The sequence below is a fragment of the Manis javanica genome, chromosome 1 (genome assembly GCF_040802235.1).
Source record: "Manis javanica isolate MJ-LG chromosome 1, MJ_LKY, whole genome shotgun sequence".
In the NCBI taxonomy this organism is placed as follows: Eukaryota; Metazoa; Chordata; class Mammalia; order Pholidota; family Manidae; genus Manis; species Manis javanica.
In genome coordinates, this window is record NC_133156.1 from 122,193,217 (window position 1) to 122,215,763 (window position 22,547).

At 39.4% G+C, this 22,547-nt stretch overlaps 1 protein-coding gene across 1 annotated transcript in view; it reads right to left on the minus strand.

Annotated features, from left to right (window-relative positions):
- Nucleotides 1-22,547, minus strand: part of SLC1A3 (solute carrier family 1 member 3) — a 76,013-nt gene that overhangs the window by 33,743 nt on the left and 19,723 nt on the right. Inside the window, exon 3 of the mRNA XM_017658664.3 lies at nucleotides 22,020-22,157. Coding sequence (XP_017514153.2) covers nucleotides 22,020-22,157 — 138 coding nt within the window. The remainder of the gene's footprint in view (nucleotides 1-22,019; nucleotides 22,158-22,547) is intronic.

Genomic DNA, 22,547 nt, shown 5'->3' on the forward strand with positions numbered 1-22,547 from the left:
ACCACATAATTATCTCCATAGATGCTGAAAAATTCATCATCCATTCATGGTAAAAACTCTCAGCAAAATGGGTATAGAGGGCAAGTACCTCAACATAATAAAGGCCATATATGACAAACCCACAGCCAACATCATACTTAACAGCGAGAAGCTGAAAGCTTTTCCTTTAAGATTGGGAACAAGACAAGGATGCCCACTCTCCCCACTTCTATTCAACATAGTACTGGAGGTCCTAGCCACGGCAATCAGACAACACAAAGAAATAAAGGCATTCAGATTGGCAAGGAAGAAGTTAAACTGTCCCTGTTTGCAGATGACATGATATTGTACATAAAAAACCCTAAAGAATCCACTCCAAAACTACTAGATCTAATATCTGAATTCAGCAAAGTTGCAGGATACAAAATTAATACACAGAAATCTGTGGCATTCCTATACACTAACAATGATCTAGCAGAGAGAGAAATAAGGAAAACAATTTCATTCACAACTGCATCAAAAAGAATAAAGTACCTAGGAATAAACCTAACCAAGAAAGTGAAAGACTTATACTCTGAAAACTACAAGACACTCATGAGAGAAATTAAAGAAGATACCAATAAATGGAAATGCATTCCAAGATCATGGATAGGAAGAATTAATATTGTCAATCCTGCCTAAAGCAATATATAGGTTAATGCAGTCCCTATGAAAATTCCAACAGCATTCTTCAACAAACTAGAGAAAATTGTCCTAAAATTCATATGAAACCACAAAAGACCTCAAATAGCCAAAGCAATCCTGAGAAGGAAGAATAAAGTAGGGGGAATTATGCTTCCCAAGTTCAAACTCTACTACAAAGCCACAGTAATCAAGACAATTTGGTACTGGCACAAGAACAGACCCATAGGCCAATGGAACAGACTAGAGAGCCCTGACATAAACCCAACCATATATGGTCAATTAATATATGATAAAGGAGTCATGGACATACAATGGGGAAATGACAGCCTCTTCAACAGCTGGTGTTGGCAAAACTGGACAGCTACATGCAAGAGAATGAAACTGGATTATTGTTTAACTCCATACACAAAAGTAAACTCGAAATGGATTAAAGACTTGAATGTAAGTCATGAAACCATAAACTCTTAGAAGACAACATAGGTAAGCATCTCCTGAATATAAGCATGAGCAACTTCTTCCTGAACTCATCTCCTCAAGAAAGGGAAACAAAAGCAAAAATAAACACATGGGACTACATCAAACTAAAAAGTTTTTGTATGGCAAAGGACACCATTAATAGAACAAAAAGGCATCTTACAGTATGGGAGAATATATTTTTAATGACATATCTGACAAGGGGTTAACATCCAAAATATATAAAGAACTTACACACTTCAACACCCAAAAAGCAAATAACCCGATTAACAAATGGGCAGAGGATATGAAGAGATGGTTCTCCAAAGAAGAAATTCAGATGGCCAACAGACACATGAAAGATGCTCCACATCACTAATCATCAGGGAAATGCAAATTAAAACCACAATGAGATTTCACCTCACACCAGTAAGGATGGCCAGCATCGAAAAAACTAAGAACAACAAATGTTGGTGAGGATGCAGAGAAAGGGGAACCCTCCTACACTGCTGGTGGGAATGTAAGCTAGTTCAACCATTGTGGAAAACAATATGGAGGTTCCTCAAAAAACTAAAAATAGAAATACCATTTGACCCCAGAATCCCACTTCTTGGAATATACCCAAAGAATACAACTTCTCAGGTTCAAAAAGATGTATGCACCCATATGTTTATCACAGCACTTTTTACAATAGCCAAGACATGGAAGCAACCTAAGTGTCCATCTGTAGATGAATGGATAAAGAAGAGGTGGTAGATATACACAATGGAATACTATTCAGCCATAAGAAAGAAACAAATCCTACCATTTGCAACAACATGGATGGAACTGGAGGACATTATGCTAGTGAAATAATCCAGGCAGAGAAAGACAAATGCCAAATGATTTCCCTCATTTGTGGAATATAACAACGAAGTAAAACTGAAGGAACAAAATGGCAGCAGACACAGAAACTCCAAGAATGAACTAGTGGTTACCAAAGTGGAGGGGTGTCGGAGGGTGGGTGGGGAGGGAGGGAGAAGGGGACTGAGGAGTATTATGTTTAGTACACATGGTGTGGGGGGTTACGGGGGAAACAGTGTAGCACAGAGAAGGCAAATAGTGAATCTGTGGCATCTTACTACACTGATGGACACTGACTGCATTGGGGTATGGGTGGGGACTTGATAATATGGGTAAATGTAGTAACCACATTGTTTTTTCATGTGACACCTTCATAAGAGTGTATATCAATCATATCTTAATAAAAAATTAAAAAAAAAAAGAACCATACAGGGATTGCCACAAATAAATGCAGCCAGTGTGAGCCTCCTCATCTTTGATCATATGCTCAGCCCTACTCATCTGGCCCTTTTTCAACCTGCCAGATGTAAACATCTGTCTTTGCAGAGGAGGGAGATCCAGACCTGGAGCCTATGTTAACAGCTCTATGACTACCTTCTTCTGCACCTAGCATGGATGCCTGGAGGAGCTCAATACTGAATGAATAAATGAACAACTTCAGCTAGAGAACAGCTGCTGTGCATGACTCAGAGCACAAATGCAGTGAGGACAAGGAGGGGAATGAAGCATGGAAACATATGGAAGATACTGTCAGGACTATTTACTGTGTATGCAGTGAAAACACAGAGCTATACAAGGTTTGACAGGGGAAATAAAGGAATTGGGGCAGTCTGTGCCTCCTGTGAAGTGTATTTATTGATCTTCTGGAGGCCACAGCACATGTCAATGCCTCATGACTGCTTGAGGTATAACTCTCAAGTGAGTAGAAATGTAAAATATTTCAAACAGGGAGATAAGCTGTGTGAAGAAGTGAAGCTAATGGGATAACCATCCATGGGGAATCACTACTAAGGTACACAAATAAGCCCCTTCATCTACCACCGAGTGTTGTGAAGCATGAGAGCATTTTCACCATCTTATCCAACTCACTGTGGATTTTCTGTATGCACAATTTCCCATATGCTCCCTAAAAGTGACTGGAGGGGCAGAGGAACCCCCTCAGAGGTGGATTATGGCATTAAAGCTGGTTCCTAAGAAAACATGAACATTTTCCTTTTTCTTACGTAACCATTCTTAGCTCATTTGAGATAGTGCTTATTGTAGGTCAGGCCCAGAGCTATAGTCAGAAATACAGCCTGGTGCTTGCTCATAACATTCACCAGCTGTGCATCCTCTAAGGCACAGCAGTGTTGGGTGAGGTTCACGGTTTTGGGGTGGGGAGTGGAGGGCTGCTTGTATGGCGAAAGAGAGGGGCCTGGAGAAGGGGACTTGGAGAAAGGTCATAACCTGTAAGCCGGAGTTCTCAAAACATTTGACTTTGCTGTTGGGAACAACTGGAAAAGCAGCACATTTAGAAAGAAGGAACAATTTTACTGCCAAATCAGATCTGCCCATGCATGAGTACCAGATTGGACTTTGAAAGCCAAGGATTTGGGAGTGCTGTCCTCAGAACCAATAAATAGGTTAGGAGAACTCGTGACAGGTAGCTGCAGAGTCAGCGGTTAGGTATTTATGTGAACACTGGAGCACACTGAAGACATTCAGGCTATTGAAATTCTACTTATGAGACATGAAATAACCCGAATTTTGAAAGCTAGCACCTCTCACAGTGCTGCCAAACACCTAGCATCTGTTCAAATCTATTATGAACCGTTTCCTCAGGGAGGGAATGTGAAAGAATTGTGAGCAGCTGCCCAGAAGTGCACGAGGAGAGGATGCTACTTCCACACTGTGCATTGTCCTGTGAACTTATTCATTAAATAATACCATTACTGACCACGGACATGCTGCAAAATGGTGGCGAATCCGATCAATGCTTCTAAGAGGTCAATGCTTCTAAGAGGTCAAAAACCAAGAAGGACATCTTAGAAAATGCGTTAAAAAGCAAACTAGCAAAGCACTCCAATTTCTCACATTTGGTTTATGAAGCTGTCCCTACGCTCTCCCATGGAAGCTTTTCATTTTTCAATACCCTCACCCTATTTCAAAGCCTGCAAATACAGTAGGTGTCAGTTTTTCTAATTCAACTTTGAGGGGTTTTAACTTTATTTTCTGGTTCCTAAGAATCATTCCTGGTGCAATTTTCTTCCACTGTGCATTTACTCCTAGAGTCATTGTGGGAGGAGAATAATAAGGTCACGTGATATAGCAGTGTTAGTAACACAGAGCTATATTAGGTTACTTTCCTTTTACTAAACATTATAGGCCCAGTTTTGCTCCCTGGATAACTCTGGGAATTCTCCAGAGGCATGCAGAAGCCGTGAATCTAGCTCTTTGTGTCTGTAACTGTACACCTGTTATTGATGCAGAGGATGAAAGGAAAACACCAAACACACATTGTTCTATTTTTAAGCTGTTGTACTCTCAGTTCAAGGGGAGGAGAAGATGCCTTTTCTCCCCTTGAAAGTTACTGAGAGCCAGTTATTCTGCTGTAGTGCAAACTCAATTTCCAAACTTTGAAGACAGATGATCTTAAGTACTGAGAGAGAAAGTATGGAGTGTGTGTGTGTGTGTGTGTGTGTGTGTGTGTGTGTGTGTGTATATGCAAGTGCATGCACACCAGCTGGAGCTGGGGGTGCCAAAATAAATCTTTCCTCATATCCAGAAATGCCTATCGGGGAAGCGAACTAGCTGGCAATCAGAAAACTCCCATGTAATGCTCACTGCTTTAAACGGTACACGTGTTCATGTCCTAGGGCAGAATTAAATGCCATGGCTTTAGCAGTCACTCCACCACATATTAACTGAAAGACTGAATCAGTGAATCTTTCCAGGAAAAGCATGGCAAAGCTCTCTTTGTCTGATTTAGGAAAAGAAAAACAAAACAAAACAAAACAACAGAGTGCCAACTGCCTAAATTGGCAATAGGGTGCAATATTTCTTTAAGTCAAGAGTAAAAAATGTTGGCTTTGCTGATCTGACACTGCTCAACGAAGCAGTGTAATAGTTCCATGAGGAGCTAGCTCACCTTGGAAGTTTGACCCTTTTTCCCTCCTATATTAATCGCTCCAAAAAATGTTATGCAGGATGTAACACTGTTTTATTCTAAAGTAGAGATTTCCATAATACTTTCTAAAATGCTGAAGATATTGGGATTTCCAAAAATGATTGTTGCTCCGTGAATGGGTTGCCAAACAAAATGGCTTCCTGCTTTCAGGTTGGCTGGAGGAAATGGAGAATGACAATGGGGCCATCTCATTACACTGCTAGGGGAGGAAAGGTTTCCTGGAGAATGTGCCATCCACCCTAAGACCTTGAGGGTAAGGAGGGGTCTCAGGTAAAGAGGCTGGAGAAAAGGGCCCAGGAAGATGAGGGGTAGTGTGACAACTGAGATAGAAGAGACAAGTAGGAACCATAGAAGACACGCTCAGAAGTTTGACGTTTATTCCAAAAGCAATGTGAGGGATAAGCTTACTTAGGAAGATCATACTGTCTTCATGTAACAAAATATGCGGGGTAGTGGAGAGAAGGCCAGGGTAGGAGCAAGGGAGCCGTTGTTGTAGGCCAGGATTGAAATGGGGCTGTCTGGACTAGGATGGAGGCGGTAGCTGCTGTCAGAAGTCGGTTAAGGAGGTAAAACCAACAAGCCTAGGGGAGGGGGAGGACTTGCAGCAGGGGGCTAAGTTTATGGCTTAGCCCCTAGTTTCTACATTTCCTTTGATTAAAAAAAAAACAACACAGCTTTTCAATGGTTTCCCTACTCTTTCTAAATCTAAAATAGCTTAATCCCCCCTCTGTGTTAGTTTTTTTAACAAGGAATAAATTTGTTCTACATACACTCACTGTCTTCATAGTAATGAACCAGCTCTATAAAATCCTGTTACTTGAAAGGGACCAGTGGGCCCTTTTTTGGCAAGGAAGGCAGGCTTAGAGTTAGGTAGTCTTTCCAACTTATTTTGTAGATAATTGTATATACCTGGTGACTCATCCTGTAGCTCTCTCTCATTGTGAGCTAATGAAAGAGTTTTTGTGAGTCTACATAAGTAGCAATTGCTTTATCAAAGAGTGGCCCTGTCTGACTCAGTACTTTTTGGCCAAGTCTTACCAGCTCCTGAAAGCTGAGATTACTTGGGCTCTTCAAGGCCTCCTTCCACTGCAGATTTCTAGTGATTGTATGTATCTTTGAATCTCTCGACTGAGAAACCATGGTCCGAGGGACAGAGGAAGATGTTCAACAACTAGGAAGATGTAATCAGCAAAATCCGGACTGTGGAAAACTGCTTTTACATGACAGATAATCTGGTCTCCTCAAGAAACCTAAACTGCAAAAGAAATGGGTGGGAAAGACAGAGACACAAAGACAGAGATGGAAAGAACTTACAGGGTAAGAGAGTTAAAGAGATTTGTATGTAAAACAAATATAATATGTGAATATGGCTTGATTCAAACTAACACACTGTAAAAAGAGAGGGAAATGATTATTAATTTTTAAACAAATGATAATGGACATTATGATTACATTTAGGGAAAAGAATTCTCTTTTGAGATGTAAATGACTCTAACAGAAACCAGATTTTCCCCTCAGACTGTAAAAGTTTCTATTTTGGAACAAAAAGATAAAGGTATCACTCTTATTCCAGAACTAGAGGTCAAAGTGGAAACAGTGGACAAATTCACCTGACATTTATCTCATTTGCCTACCTGCCTCTACACTAACAGTTGGATGCCCTACATAAAAACAGCAAGGTAGACTGACATTCCTGTTTCATATTAACTTACTGACATACTTTCACATTTATTCCAATAAATTCCAGCAAGTTATTCCTCAAAGTGAACTGAAAGGGAAATCAATGTTCCTAAAACTTTCAGCCAAATTTTAAATACACTAAAATTATCCATGGTAGAGCATTTTATAATTCATTATTTTTTGAAAACTCAGTTATTCTCATTGGGAAGGCATATCTCTCTCAAAGGTTGGGGAGTGGGAGAAATGAGTATTGGGGTATCTGAATCATCTTTGGGATCCTTTTTTATTGATATACAATCTTATATTGGTTTCAAGTATATAACACAGTAGTTCAAGAGTTATTCATATTATGAAATCCTCACCCCCACTAGTACAGATACTATCTGTCAACAAAGGAAGACATTACAGAATCACTGGCTATATTCTCCACACTGTACTACTATCCTTATGACTAACCTACATTATGATGGAGAATTTTTGTGCCCCTTTATCTGCCTCATGCTCCCCACCCACACATCCCAACCCCTCTCCCCTGGTAACCACCAGTCCCTTCTCAGCATCTGTGAGTCTACTGCTGTTTTGTGCAGTCTGTTTTGCTTTGTATTTATATTCCACAAATAAGTGAACTTGTATGGTATTTGTCTTTCTCCACCTGGCTTATTTCATGGAGTATAATACTCTCTAGATCCATTCATGTTGTTGCAGATGGCAAAGTGTCTTTTCTTATAGTGAATAATATTCCATTGTGCTTATGTACCACTAGGGTCCTTTTAAACCATACAAGTTTATATAGCTCCTTTGCTCCCCCCACACTAGTAGAAACAAAAACAAGAGATTATATTAGTTACTATTAATTATTAATAAGAGTGATTTTTTTTCCCTCAACTATGCTGGGACTGGAAAAAATTTCTTGGAATGAAGTTTCGGAAGGAGATAGGAACCTCTTTTTAGCAAGTGACAAGCTATAGCAAGACTAGAACCTGCTCTTTATATGTCACTTTTCAATCTTGACCTTGTCAACCAATAGAAGATAGGATTGTGTTTTAATTTGGGACACCTAAAAATAGGAATTTAAGCCCCTTGTTCATTTTCCATAATAGTGAAGATGAAATTCTCACAGAATCTGTTAGCCATGAGCCAACAGATAAATGCAATTAGGATGACTTAGTGACCTTTATGATTAAACATACATAAAGAATATAATAATCAAATTATACAATTAGGACTGTTCATTATATGTAATATAAAAGTGTATATTTGTGGCATTTCTTTTGAATGGTTTTTTATTTTCATGTGTTTTTTATTCTATAGAAATCTTAATAACCCTTGAACCACAGGTCGTCAACGCAGTCAGAGTCACGAGAAATCAAATCATACACTTTCCTCCACTGAGTCTTTCGACAGTATATGTGGTTGAAAGGAAAAACAGAACTGCTATCTCTAAGGACCAGTCACACTGGGCCTGTTGATGCCTAAAAAAGCTCTTTTTCAACCTCTCTAATGATGAGGCTGCACTTTTTGAATGTGGATTCCAACTATCTGTACATGTGGGAAGTTCATATCAGTAGCTCAGAGTTAGATGAAAGTCAAAGGATTTATCCTCTAAGAACAGTGATTGTGAACAAAGCCCATCAAAGCCCATAAATACCTTCCAAGGGTAACTGAAGGTTGTAAAAGCCAAACTCTTAAACCACAGAGGAGACAGTATGAAGTGAGGTACAGAATGCATCTGGAGGTTGTTCAAAAAATCTGATTAATTATATGGGCAAAAATGGTAGATTTTGCAGGCTTGAATTAATTAAGAACTGTGCTCCAAATTATATTAGTCATCAGTAAAAAAGGTTTATTGGCACAAATCTCAAATTTCCTTGAAAAGTTCCCAAGTTAAATTCTTGAAATCTAAGTTTGTTGCTCAGAGTAGCACAATTCTGCCTATAGGTAAAATAACTGAACACACAAACTTATAAAAAATTTCTTTTTGATATTGAGACAGTGCCATCATTTTTAAAAACTTTATAATGGAAAGGTATTTAGAAGAAAAAAAATACTATTTCTTGCACATCTATGTGCTCTGTCCTCAAAAAAATAGCATAAATACAATAGCAAAAATACAATAAATGTTAAGTTTAATGCTGATTAATGCCTTAATTAAAAGAAAATTCTAAGTGATCACATAGAATGCAGAGTAACTTGCATTAACACTAATTCTATAATGCTATAAAAAATAGTGGGTGATTCAAATAATAGGACACTAAATGCTCACTACAAACTCACAGTTCTCAGAACCTACTTTAGCCTCCTCCACAGAAAGGTTGGGATAAATTAATGATAGGAAGCAAAAAACCCATGAAGTTTCTATGATAAATTGTGATTTTAAAAACTGCTTTCTTTTAAAATATAATAATTGTTGTGACTACTGCCTTTTCTCAAAAACTAATTCCAGTTGTAAAAATAAAATGAAATGGAGCATTGGAGTCTGCATGTTTGGTAAGGAAGAATACTGCCTGTCAGTCAAAATTTGACCAAAATCTGCCTTTTCTGGTGCTAACAAAAATCTCTTTCCACAAAAGAAAGGCTCATTCTGTCTTAACTTTTCTATGTACTTTTTGGTGTGAGTAGACTGATGGATAAATGGGCAGGAATAATGTACCAAAGTAAAATTGATGAAATTTGCTTTAATACTTTTGATCTCTCTTTCTCTTTCTTTTCTTTTCTGAGCAAAGTTTGTAATCATTTTCAATGCCAAAAGAAATAGTTAACTTAAAAGATATATTTGAATTTGAGTGTTTCTCAATCAAATGTCAAAAATGAGAACATTTATTTGTAAGTATACTTTCTTTCAGAGAAATTCATGGCATCTAATGTTGCCTTTTGTACATTGAAGTAATTAAATTATTTCATTCAAGTCTTCTAAATAAGATGCATTATGACTGGCATGTGACTGAAAATAGAAATTGGTTAATAGTGAGTGTTTGTTGAGTACTAACAGGACTCAAAATATTTTAAGAGGAAAATGATCAAATTAGATTCTTACTTGAAATGACAGAACTACACATTTCCAGTAGAGTAATGAAAGGAAACAAATGCACACTTAAACTTAGTTATGGAGAATCACAAAACTTCCTGTGTCCGCTGTGTGTATGAGATGGGCAGTCTAAGGCCATTACAACTCCTACAGGTAAGGAATAGCTGACCCTTAATACAGAGGCAAGGGGTACAACCCCCTAAATAGTTGAAAATCTTCATGTAACTTCTGATTCCCCAAAAACTTAGCTACTGATAGCCTACTGTCAACTGGAAGCCTTACCAATAATACAAATAGTTGATTAACACATATTTTGTGTGTTACATGTATTATATTATATACTGTATTCTTATAATAAAGTAAGTTGGAGACAAGAAAATGTTTTTTTAAATTGTAAATCTCCAAAAAATTTTCGAAGTTATTGAAAAAAATTTGTATATGTATATGGGCTCACACAGTTTAATGCTTAATCAAAGCAGAGACGCAGCGTCTGCCTTCATGCAGCTTGCTGTTGGAGAGGCCCCTCTGGCCCTGAGCCACCAAAAACAAATCACAGAGCTGAATAATAAAGCTGACACACATACCGGAGTGATGTTTCGTCCAACCACAGAAGGGCAGACATTACTGAACAATGTCTAACATTTAGTTTTTCAAAAAGCTCAGGATAGTTTATTGTTTTTGAGGGTTTTAATCTTATGCTGCTTGTGTGGATTTCAACACAGAAAGGATAATATGAAACAGTAAAATAAACAGAAGAAACCAACTGTTAGTGAAAAAAGCGGGCCCTTGTTACCAAGGCCAGCACACACATTGCTCTGTCCGTGTCCTTTAGGATTCTGGAGTCCGCATGGCCAGTGAGACCAATAAGTCAGCCCCCTGTCTCTAGCAGCTGCATAGTACTGTCCTCCTTGACATCGACCTCAAAGACCCCACCATCTTTTCTTTTCCCTTAACAGTGTAGTTTTGTTTCTCTCCAGAGTATTCAGTGGCTTAAATTTAGCTTCTACCAAAGAGTCTTTGGAAATTTTCTTTCATGAACACAAAGGAAGACTCGTAATTAGCCGTACATTACTCTACATCCGTAAGATGATGTCCACATCCATGGAAAAGGTTGCTTGGGCTGCAGCTCTGTTCAGGCATAAAACTCAGCAAGAATCAGTACCATGATAAAGGAGCTAATCAAGTAAAAGGAAAAGTCACAGCTGGGAATTCAAGAAATGAGGCAGAAGCTGAATGAGGCAATCTCAGAATTACTGAGTATGGTCAGTTGGAGAGCTTCACTTCAGCTCTTACTGATGGGCAAAACACAGAAGACATTCTTTGAAGATGCAGAGTGCAAGATTTGGATCTGAGGACTCAGCAGGGCTTTAAAAAGGGGCGTGCCCTACAAGAGCACCACTTTAAGGGGGCTCTTCTTGCAACCATCCAAGTATAGACACCTAAGTAAACATCTACTTTCTTTCTAAATTGAAAATAACTGACAGAGAATTAGAGCTCAGAATACAAAGAATTATAATGAATACATAATTTAATAGTACTGCAAACGATCTGAACAGAACTTTCCTTGAGGGGGTAGGGGGCGATTCCGTAAATTGAGGAACACCAGACCACTGAAGCAGCTCGTAAAACCCGCTCCATACCAGTGGGATTTGTATCAACACTCCACTCTTGGAATCCACATTCTTTGGAGGTAACTAGAGTATGTAATCTGGAGGTCCTCTTGTTTAAGTCTGTGTCTTCAGTCCCCACCTCATTCCCAATTACCTCCTCAGGACACCCACAGGGACCACTGAGGAATGTCTCAATTTAGAAATTATCTGATAACTGCCTTCAAGAATAAACATTCTGGATAACCCAAGTATCTGTGTTACACATTTCCAAGAGTGAAATCCAGGCGTAGAGAGAAAGCTATCTGACTCGAGCGGGTGTACAGTGGCCTTTGAAAGCTTTGTGTAAAACCTCAAACTGTGGTAGGTTAGACTGATAATCAAGCAACCACTCAAAAGGCCCCTTTCAAAAGAATTGACATTAAAATGGTACACCTTTCTTTATTTAAAAGAATCTTAATTGCATTAAAAATCTTATAAAATTTGCCATCTCAATTATTTAAAAATGTACAATTTAGTAAGTGTTAAGGGTATTCACATTGTTGCATCATCTGCCTTTTTTGTTATATTAACTTTATTTTTACTTACTAGACTGAAGAAATTAACACATTGCATTTTAATGTAACAGAAAGTCATAATTGAGGAGTCACATACCTTTTAAAGGATTTCAACATCATTTTAGTACCACCAATGACTTAATAGTTGAATTTTACCATTTTTGAAATGTAAAATGCACAAATATCATATCTAGACTACATATCTTATGATTTCAATAGTTTTAGTTAAAACATGAATCTTTACAAATGAAAGCAAAGGAAAGAAAGAAAGGAAGGAAGAGAAAGATAATAAGTGTTGGCAAGAATATGGAGAAATTAAAAGCCTCTTACACTGCAGGTGAGGATGTAAATATTGCAGCTATTTTGGAAAACAGTCTGGCAGGTCTTCAAAAGGTTAAGCATTACTATATGACTCAGTAATTCCATTCCAAGGTATATACCCAACAGAAAAGAAAACGTATTGCCCACGAACATTCACAACAGCATTATTAGTAATAGCCAAAAAAAAAACAACCCAAATGTCTACCAACTAGTAAATGAATAAATAAAATGAGGTGCATACAGTACAATATCATTTGCTCATAAAAGAGAATGAAATACTGATACATGCAACAGCATGGATGCACTTTGAAAACATGCTAAATTGAAAAAGCCAGTTACAAAGGACTATATATATTGTATAATTCCATTTATATGAAATGTCCATAAATAGACAGATCTATAGAGAAAGAAAATAGATTGATGTTTGCCTAGGGCTGGGGGGATGGGGCAATTCAGGGTGATGGCTAGGAATGTGGGGTTTTATTTTGGGGAAATGAACATGTCCTAAAATTAGTCATGGTGATGGCTGCACACTTCATGAATATATTAAAAGCCATTGAGTTACACACTTCATATGGGTAAGTTGTATGCATGGGAATGACATCTCAGTAAAACTGAAAAAAAAAGTGCCATCTTGAAATAAGATAAAACCTAAGTGTACCAACTATACAATCGGTTTCTATCATTCTGAGGAACAAAGGGAGGTTAGTGGTGGAGAATAAAGCATGTCTCTAGCAGCTGAAAGTCAGGCTTTGCTATTTACCCGTCTCTCACATAAACAAAATGTACTCATGAGTACATAGCACTTTTCAGGCACTTTACCTAACTTGGTAGTTTTTAGGTTAGTGTTCAGATGTTTATTTAGTGGGAAATTATACAGGGACTTCAAGCCATGTTCCCATTGAACTTCTGTGTTCTGTAAGTTAAACTCAAATGTTTTCTGCTAAAATCAAATAATGATGACATGTGCCCAATTCAGAGGGGAAAATAATGAATAAAGCCAATAGATTGAATTCTCTCAATTTTAAGATTTTTCACTATAAATTTTTCTTAAACCTGTCTTGCCTTCTACTCATCTGGATGTAGCAGAAAAAGGGCTTGAAAACTATGAAGTATTATACCTAAATGGTATTAGAAAATAAAAAATTGCCAATCATGCTTAGATTTAATAGCTTTTACAATCCATAGAAATATACTTATAGCTTTATTTGTATACTGCATGAGAGCCATAGTTTCTCATAGCAAATGTGTTCCTATGTCAACAGCCTTCAGTATGTAAACATTTTTTAAATGTACCCACAAGAGTGTTATGAATGTTCAGTTTGTTATTCCTAAATATGATAAAGAACTACTGCATTACTGTTTGGCTCTACAACCATGTTTGGGGTCCATGCCAAAGGAATGCCTTTAGATATATCATTAAGCATGGGGCCCCAGATAAGACTTTTGAATTCTATTCTAAAATTTAAAAATGAGGCAAGATGCCAGTATAGAAGCTACTAATGTTTCTATTTATATGAATAAATACTTAGTGCGTAGGTTGATGTTAAGGATTTATTTTGGTACATATCCCTATTTTACAATCCAGGAAAGTGGTGTGACATACTTTCAGAAAGTTAGTTTTAAAATAATGAAATTTCAGCTCTTAGCACAAATACCCTTTAGAACAATGCATTCAAATTAAAGCTTAACCAGAAATAATCTAGTTGAGAAACCTTAAAGTGCAGAGACTTTCAGAAGTTTGGAATTGTAAATTAAAAATTAGAAGAGTAATTTTTAAATTAAAAACCAATGGTAGAGGCATGGTCAGACTACAGTACTTTTCAGAGTTGGAAGGACTTTGGAGAAAAGAACATACAAACTTCTGTGTATGCAGACACACTCATACTGTGCTACAATGAAAAACTGTGCTGCCATGTTGCATTTTGTTGCATGATCGCCTATGAAAGATAGATCACGCTCTGGCTATAGGAGAGTTTTGGTAATTAGTATAAAGCACCTGTAAATAAGTTTGGACTGTAATTAGAAAGAAGGAAAAGAGCTTTCTTTAAGTGACTGACGGCTCTCAGGGCATGTGCATGTGTGTATGTGTCCACATACAAGAAACCCACCCTCCCAAGCCTTCTTTCTGCTTATGAAATGCCCACTAAACACTGAACAGAGGGAAGATGGGTGTTGTCTCCTGAAGACATTTAGTTCATGATGTTGTCACAGAAAACCCTGTCTCTCTCTCTAAATATTCATCTGTTATTTATGTCTATCTCTTTCTTTCTGCTGGTAGAAACTCCAGCATCTTTTTACTCGGCTTCCAGGGACACAGAATTCTTTGTAATGGAATGCAGGTTCCCAGTTCCTATGGGATTTCCAGGACAAGCAGTTCTCCTAGGAGAAGTTCATTCAAATCAGAGTCAGTAGACTGGGTGTCTGGGTGTCGGGGGAGAGTACTTCCGTGTTCTGTATATTTCTATATCATTTTCCTCATATAAATAGTAAGCATTCATTTTATTTAAATAACTTTAAGGAACTATAAGGACCTGAACTGAGTGGTGACACCCATGAACAACTCTAGAAAAACTGTAAAGTGGTGGTTCTCAGCCCTGGATGCACAGTGAAATTACCTGGAGAACTACATAGAAGCATCAATTCCCAAGCTCTAATTTCAGCCCAGTTAACTGAAGAATTCTGGAGGGAGATGGTGCCTAGGCCCTGTGTCCCACGTAGGTCATCAATCTGAATGGGACAGTACAGACTCTCAGGATGTGAACTCCAGAAGTAGAGGTACATGTGATGGTGTCTCACCCCACCACCAGCCCCCACCCACCTCTTCTGGTCCTTCAGCACATTTAGGAGCACTAGGTGTGACCTTATGGGAGACAACCTTCAGCTCAACAGTTCAGACCACCTGACAATGGGAACGTTCAGGAGGCAGCTGCCAGCCACCTTGCCAGGGCCCTGGAGTCCCTGCTCTGGGGGCCACACTGCACAGCACCCGCTCTACGAGCCTTCCAGCTTGGGGAGCCTCGAGTCTCCTGGCTTCCCTCCTGAAAGCTGAAGCTTTCCTCTCTGAAAGGGTGGTTGAAACCCTGTTAGGAGCCTCTTCTCTCTGACTTCCCGTCTGTGAGGGCACATTTCTCAGGGTGATTTTTGCTGGGAACCTCACAGGTCACCACCCCTGGCTTTTACTGCATTTAATTGTGAAAGAGTCATGGAAAAAGTCAAGGAAAACAATGCAGGATGAAAATAAAAAAACAAAGAAAGCTCCCTTTTCCCTGCTAACAGAGTTGTTTCCTGACCAGGGAGCCTGAACACTGGAGGGTCGGCTACCTTGTTCCCTCGTGGGGCGCATCCAGTGGGTCACCGTCGCTCTTGAGATTGCAGTCACAGGCCTATCTCCCACCCAGACTTTGAACTTCCTGACGTCAGGGACCTTGTGTCCTTCACTGGAAGGTTCTCAGGTCCTAGGAAAAGTGGCTGGCACATGAAAGCCTCAACAATTGTTTACTGAATGCAGTTGTCTATGATGGGAAGGTAGACTTTTCCCAGGACAGCTGGGCTTGAATGATTTTGTCTACATCTTACCCAAACTCAAAATCCACTAAAACTAATTGTTTTAAAAAGCCATTTAATTATCCAGATTTCTTTTCTATATGATGCAGAAAAGCCAGATGATCTTTTTCCCCTGCAGATGGTCTCTCCATTACATTCTGCAATCGCCCTCTCAGCATGGACATTGCTTCACCTCTTTTCGCATGTTTCTGAACAGCCGCAGAGAGAAAACAGAGCTGAACTAGCCGGCTGCCTTCACGTGAGCAGGGCTGAAGCATCTTTTGCTGGCTCGTTTCCAGGCCTCCATGAAGAAAGAGTGCTCATATGTGGAGACACACACTCAGTTTGTGTAAAATTTTGGTTAGCCTGAAAGACTCTGCTCACAGTGCATACGCAGCGTGTGGAATTGCTGCCCCGTGAATTCCAGGATGCCACACGCTGAGCTGAATTTCTCCAAAAAGACTGGGGAGTTGTATAACTAATGATAATATTTAAAACTATGCAGCTATGATAAGATAACCACATCCCAGGCTGCAGGGCAGAAACCAATCCCCTCCAGTGGCAAGGAAGGAATTCTCTCTGGTTCCCAAGTTGTTACTCGATCAACTTCAGGGTTCCTTTAATTTACCTTTGATGGAATGTGATAAGGTCAGGGGTCACAGACAAATAAGACGCTTGGCATCTGGAGACTGAGTTAAATGCTCCTGAATTGAAGCTCTCTCTTCCTGTTCTAGAACTGATTTGTACAGTGTGGCTCGTATGGCGTGGACATGGGGACAGCTCTTGCTGCTCTTCTAGCCATTGCTGCAGCTGGTGGAGCACTAGCTATAGGCCAGAAAACAGCAACCCATGACATGGGGGCCCTTAGCATTTTAGAGAATTCAACGGAGGCTCAAAGAAGCTCCTTCCCCTCAAGATAGATGCTATTATTCTTCTATAAGAGAAGTCTACCCTTTTCTTGGACATGGTGCCTAGAGTATTTCAGACAGGCCTTCGCTGTACACCAGAGCCATGGTGATGCAAAGTTTCAAATATTAAATTTTTCTTAAGTGATTTTGGCTCTCATTTCTGCACACCCTTAACAAGGCCTTCATGTGTCTGAGAGTTAACAATTGCCTAGTTTACTTTTGCCCTGTAATATCAAATGAAATGATAAAACTTCAGATTACTCTATATAACTGCCATTTCTCTGAAGCCAAAGGGCCATACTTTGAGGCACAATATTTGTTGTTTTTACGTTTCTTCTTTCGGATGAAAGAGCCCTTTGCTGGTGATTGCAGCTTTTTGGCCTTGACTACAGTCAACTTTCATGTTGCACTGAATTCATTAATCTACAGATTTGGAAGAAAGCTGATCAAGGAAAATGTTATTACAGAGCTTGTCACATGAAGGAGGAATTACAGGTAGGCAGGTGATGTTCTGTTTTTCTGGGTTTTTAAAGCTGTGTTTGTCTATTTCCTTTTGGACACAAAAAAGAATTGTTAGAGTTTTTTAAGGACAAATGGGTTCCAAAGATCTTTTATCCTTGGAAATTTTTAGGTAGAAGCCAGACAATGCTTGGAAGAGATACTGCAGGGATGGCTCGCCTAGCTCACTGTTCTCCAGGATGGGGTAAATACAGTGGTATTTATTTATTTATTCTGCTCGGACAGAAACCCCTCCTTAAATGATATTCAATCAGATAGTGAGAAAGTTATTCTTTTCTCAATTCTTTTTCAGCCCTTTGTATTATAGGAAAGACAAAGTCTTATTTTGGTGCTAATATGTATTTAATACCTCATTAACATTTGCCCACCACCCCTCCATCTTTTTTTAACAGTGGGAGGGCAGGTCTGAGGCTCTCAGAACTTTTGGCAGGCAACAGTATTTACTATCTCCTTTACAAGACAAGTAACAGGAGGATGATGTGAGGTATTGGAAGAAAAGTACGTCAATTTAAAAAACATTTAAAGTAATTGAGAATAGGGGCGGTACCTATATAACTTTGGGATAGAGATACCATGACCTGAAAAATCAGATTAGGGATCCTGTTCTTAAATTGTCTCTCTCTTGTTGGAAGGACAGAGGATCAGTTGGAAGGATCCTCTGTCTCAGCTGGAATTGGGATTTGCTTGCATATATTGTATGATTTAAGGGATGAAGGTAAGCTGCTCCCTCACCATCCAAAATTCCTAGGGACCATAACTTTGTATTCATTTATTCCCTGTGTCTAGCTCAGGGTCTGACATAGTAAGAGTTCAAACAATACCTGTTAATGAATGAATGAATCCTTTTTACAATTCTACCTCCAGAGTGCCCTGCCATAGGCCCCAGACATGGCTGCTACTCTGCTGACACTGGCCTCCACACCTGTCATCTATGATATGACCACCTCCACAAGACTGTTTGCCAACAGTGGTGCTCCCCCTCCCAGAAAACTGGAGGCACAAAGGACTCCTTCTGAGGTGAGTGATTGAGAAAGAATGCACACTCAGAAACAGGTAAGAAGAAAAAGCATCCATTTTCTGAAAAGTTTCAGAGTTAAGGAGGAAGTCAGAGTTCTATCTACACAACACAACACTACACAACCTGAAATGGAGTTTAATTATTGTCTACTGACTTTAATCAGGCTAAGCCAGCCAAACCAACTAATATTTCTGGCATGAAACATCTAGTTTGGCTACCTATGATGACCAAATCAATAGAAATTGGCGCCAAACCCCTATTTTATTGTGTGGTGTGTTGGCGCAGACATAGTCTTCTTCTTCAAAGAAAAACACAGGTCCTGGAGTACAAATCCAGGCATTAGGCATCCTCCCAGCTTCTCTCTTGCAGCTTCTGGAATGCTAATACACACCAACGATGTTTGGAAGACTAGTATTTCAAATTCAGGAAAAGTAGAACATGTTTCTGCAGGAACTTTAAACCTACAACTCATAAACATGCATGTTTCAAGGATGAAAACCTAGAGTTTAAATGTGACTTTGATACAATTAAATGTACAGGATCTTCTAAGTCAAAATGCCTAGTCAAAAAAAATGCAGTAAGAGCTTCGTGCATTTCAATTTCTGTCTGCACAGACTTTGGGACTTCTGAATTTAAGAGCACTAAATTCAAGTGTTTTCCCATTGGGACACTTTCTATGGGAATATGACCCCTGAGTTCTTTTACTCTGATGTTCCTATCAGGTACAGGGAAGACCAGCACAGCTATTAACACAACGTGGTTATACCCAGAAGATGGAGGGGCAAAGTTTTCCAATAGCAATTTAGTCGCAATAAATGTGGTGTTTGGTAACTGAGTCCATGCTGAGTTAAGCTTTGGCACACAACTATCAAGAGTGGGATAAGGCAACATATGAAACCCAGTGCTCACCTGATGGGTACACAAGTTTATCCGCACATTTCTAATAATAATAGTACTGACATTCAAACCCTGAGTTCTGATATTGGCAGCCCGAGGGTTGCATTAAGCCTTCAGATCTTCTTTGTTTAACCCGTAGTGTTTTGTTCTGTTAATTGTATCAACATTAAAAAATCTGGAGGTTGTTAAAGAACTTTGGATTTCTGGACTCTCTTGGAAAACTGGAAATTTGGACCTATTGACACATGGCAACAATTGGCTCGAGCTGATACTTTCCAGGTCACAGGAGCCTTCTTGCCTCCCTTGCCTGCGCTATTCTGCAGCTGGAGCACTTTCCATTATCAACATGCTTCCTGTTACTTCTCCTGTCAGAAATATTTCTCTGCATCCATAACTCTATCACAGTAGAAAATAAAAAGTAGTCTGCAAGAGCAGCTTCATATACATATATATATGTATGTACACATCACCTACTTGGCCACCGGAGGCATTGCTTCTCCATTCTAAAATAATGGAGCCTGACTTTGCTCCCTCCCCAGGCAATACATTATCCAGTAACATCTCCCAACACACACAGGGGTTCTCCAGGGATGTTGTCATTTGTCCTCCCCTCCTCCTCATTCCCACTGAGTCAGACCATCCCCTTTGGTTTAGAATCACTGTACTTTAAACCCTGAAGGAAAGTCTTATTGAATAGATCATTCATTCCAATGAATCATAAGTATCTAAATTACTATGTAGCTTGGAAATTACTCCTTTGAGACTAACACCTTAAAAAGATCTTGGGCAAACTAAATCATGCGCCTTGCCTTAACACAGTCTTGGAGAAGAGCTGAGACTCTCTTAATGGTCTCAAGTGGCAGCATTCCCAACTTGTAATTAGGTGGCCCTTTAAAAGTTCATTTAATGTTGGTTGCTTGCCACTTATCATTTCTTTGTCTTTTAACAACAATATAAATGTTAATAACTTCCCCAAGGTTTACTCACAAATTTATTTTTAACCCTGCAAAGCATTCGTATCATAATGTTTTTTCCTGCAAAACTGGTCAGTGAAAGCTCTTATTCCTTCAGTAAAGTTAATATATTAAGCATTAGAAAATACCAGGAAATTCCACTTTGAGGTAACTGTCAATTAGGATTGCTACTCAAGGGAAGTAATATTTTCTCTAATTGTAGCAAACAAAGGCTTTCCTCTTATAAAGGGTAAGACAGTGGGTTTTTAGTACAATTACCAGGAAGCAGAAACCTCTGAACACTGACCCCAGGCTTGAAGAGATAGTGTAAGGAATCTAGGATCCCTCAGTTTGAATTCAGGAAAACTGCAGGAACTCAATTCAGACTCCAGCCAGCAGGGATGGTGAAGAGGGGCGCCCTAATAAAACAGCAGATGTGAGTTCTGTCCTCCAAGGGCTTACTGCAAGAATTTGTTTCCCAGGAAAAAGGCAGCACATAGATAATAGAATAAGATGTGCCCCCATATCAGTACTAATCTAGCTTCAGTGGTAAGAACTGTGGCTGCTAAGATTACTGTTGGTCAGCAATGGGCCAGGTCAATTTCAAAAACAAGGGCCCCCAGTTATTCTGTTTACATGATTGCTTTATGATAATTCACCCTCCAACGGGAGCTTCGCGTACATGCAATCACTTGTTTAAAGACCTGGATGAGTGGAAGCCAGCAGAGATATGCAAGGCACTGAGGAAAAATCTGACATAGTTTCTATCCACATAATGGCCTGCCCTCCAGGTCAAGCCATTGCTCCATCTGCTCCATCCCTTGTGTGTTCTACTATGAAGTTCTTACGGCACAGAGATCTTGAAAGGACCTTATAAATACTCTTGAGGGGAAAAAAAAATGCTCAGTACCGCTCACATAGAGGCAGAGTGATTTGCCTAATGAGGAAAGTGAGCCGAGGATGGAAAAGAGAACAGGGTCAGTAATACCTGAGTTCTGGGCTTTAGCTACAAACCCAGAAACCATCCTGCTGGGGCAGTGTCTATGGACATTCCTTCTCCATTTCAGAGATGTGCTGTGGGGAAAGAGAAGAGTGGGCAGGAAGGAAGGTACAGTAATATTTTTCTGCAAATTCTTGGTTCCGTTTGTATTCACCAATCACATATACAATGATTTTTTTAAACTATTTCCCATTCGGGAGTAAATTGTTATCTCACTGTCTTGGAAAATAGAATCCTGTCCTGCAAAACTCCACTCTTTGAAAATCCAAGTGTCTCCTGACAAAGTATCTGGTGGGTGAAATGCCCACCCCCTCCCCTTTCTCCCACCAGCATAAAAGGTCATAGGGTTTGGGGGGCAACTGGAGAAGGAAATGAAATCATGCGGGTTCACCAGGAAAAGATAAAGTGTTGGTGGCAGCAGAGCTGGTGAGTGTTGTGGGCATTACCTCTTGATGAGGCTTCCAAGAAGGCTCCCGCTCAAGTCCTGGTGGCTCTGAGAACAAGCATTCTTGCATCAATAGCTAATAGGCTGTCCAACCAGATGTTATCTGGGTGGGATAAGAGGGTGAGAAAACAGACCTGTTGTACGCTGTTGTCAACGGTATTGATGTGGTCAGAGAAGGCTGGTTTTGAGTGTTTAGCAGGGCAGACCAGATTACGTAGCTGTTTAAATCCATTTCCTCTTGTGATTGGTAAAATACTAAAGTGACAATCATTCATGCATTACTAAAGCCGCCTTTCCATCATTTTGAAGGGATTTTTTTTTCTAGAACAGAGCATGCATCCAGCAGAAACCTCAAGCATTTGCTTTTCTAAGCGATCTTTTTTAATAAGCACACTTTAAAAAAAACTGCATGTGGTACCTGTGACAAGACTGGAGATGATAAGTGGTAACACCAACATCTGTAACATCCTCATCAGGAGTTCTCCAGGAAAGGAGAAGTACTTGACTTCCCGGTAGCTCATTCTGTATGGTCGGAGGCTAAATCCAAGGATTGTACCTGAATGAAAAAAAAAAAAAAATTAAGTCTTTTTGAAACTGAAGTAAGAGTCTTAGGAAAATAAGCAGGGATTGACTGGTGGTTACTCCTATCTGACAAGAGTCAATTTATTTAAGCAGCAAATATTTGTGCTGCTTTGTGTTGCTTTGGGAGCAAAGGGGGTGTCTATCTTTTCAGTGGTGGTCTGGAGGGGTCTGCTGAATCCAGGGCTTCACACAGAATTTACAGAAAAAATGTTCCTGGTTTTAGCAAATGAAAAAAGGCTTTGTCTAACTTGAATACAGTGGAACCAATTTTGACATGGCTTAGTACAGAGTTACAAAGTATGGGGCAAAACTGGGAGACAAATCATGTCGCCATGAACAAGCCTATATAGAAAAAAATGCCTTC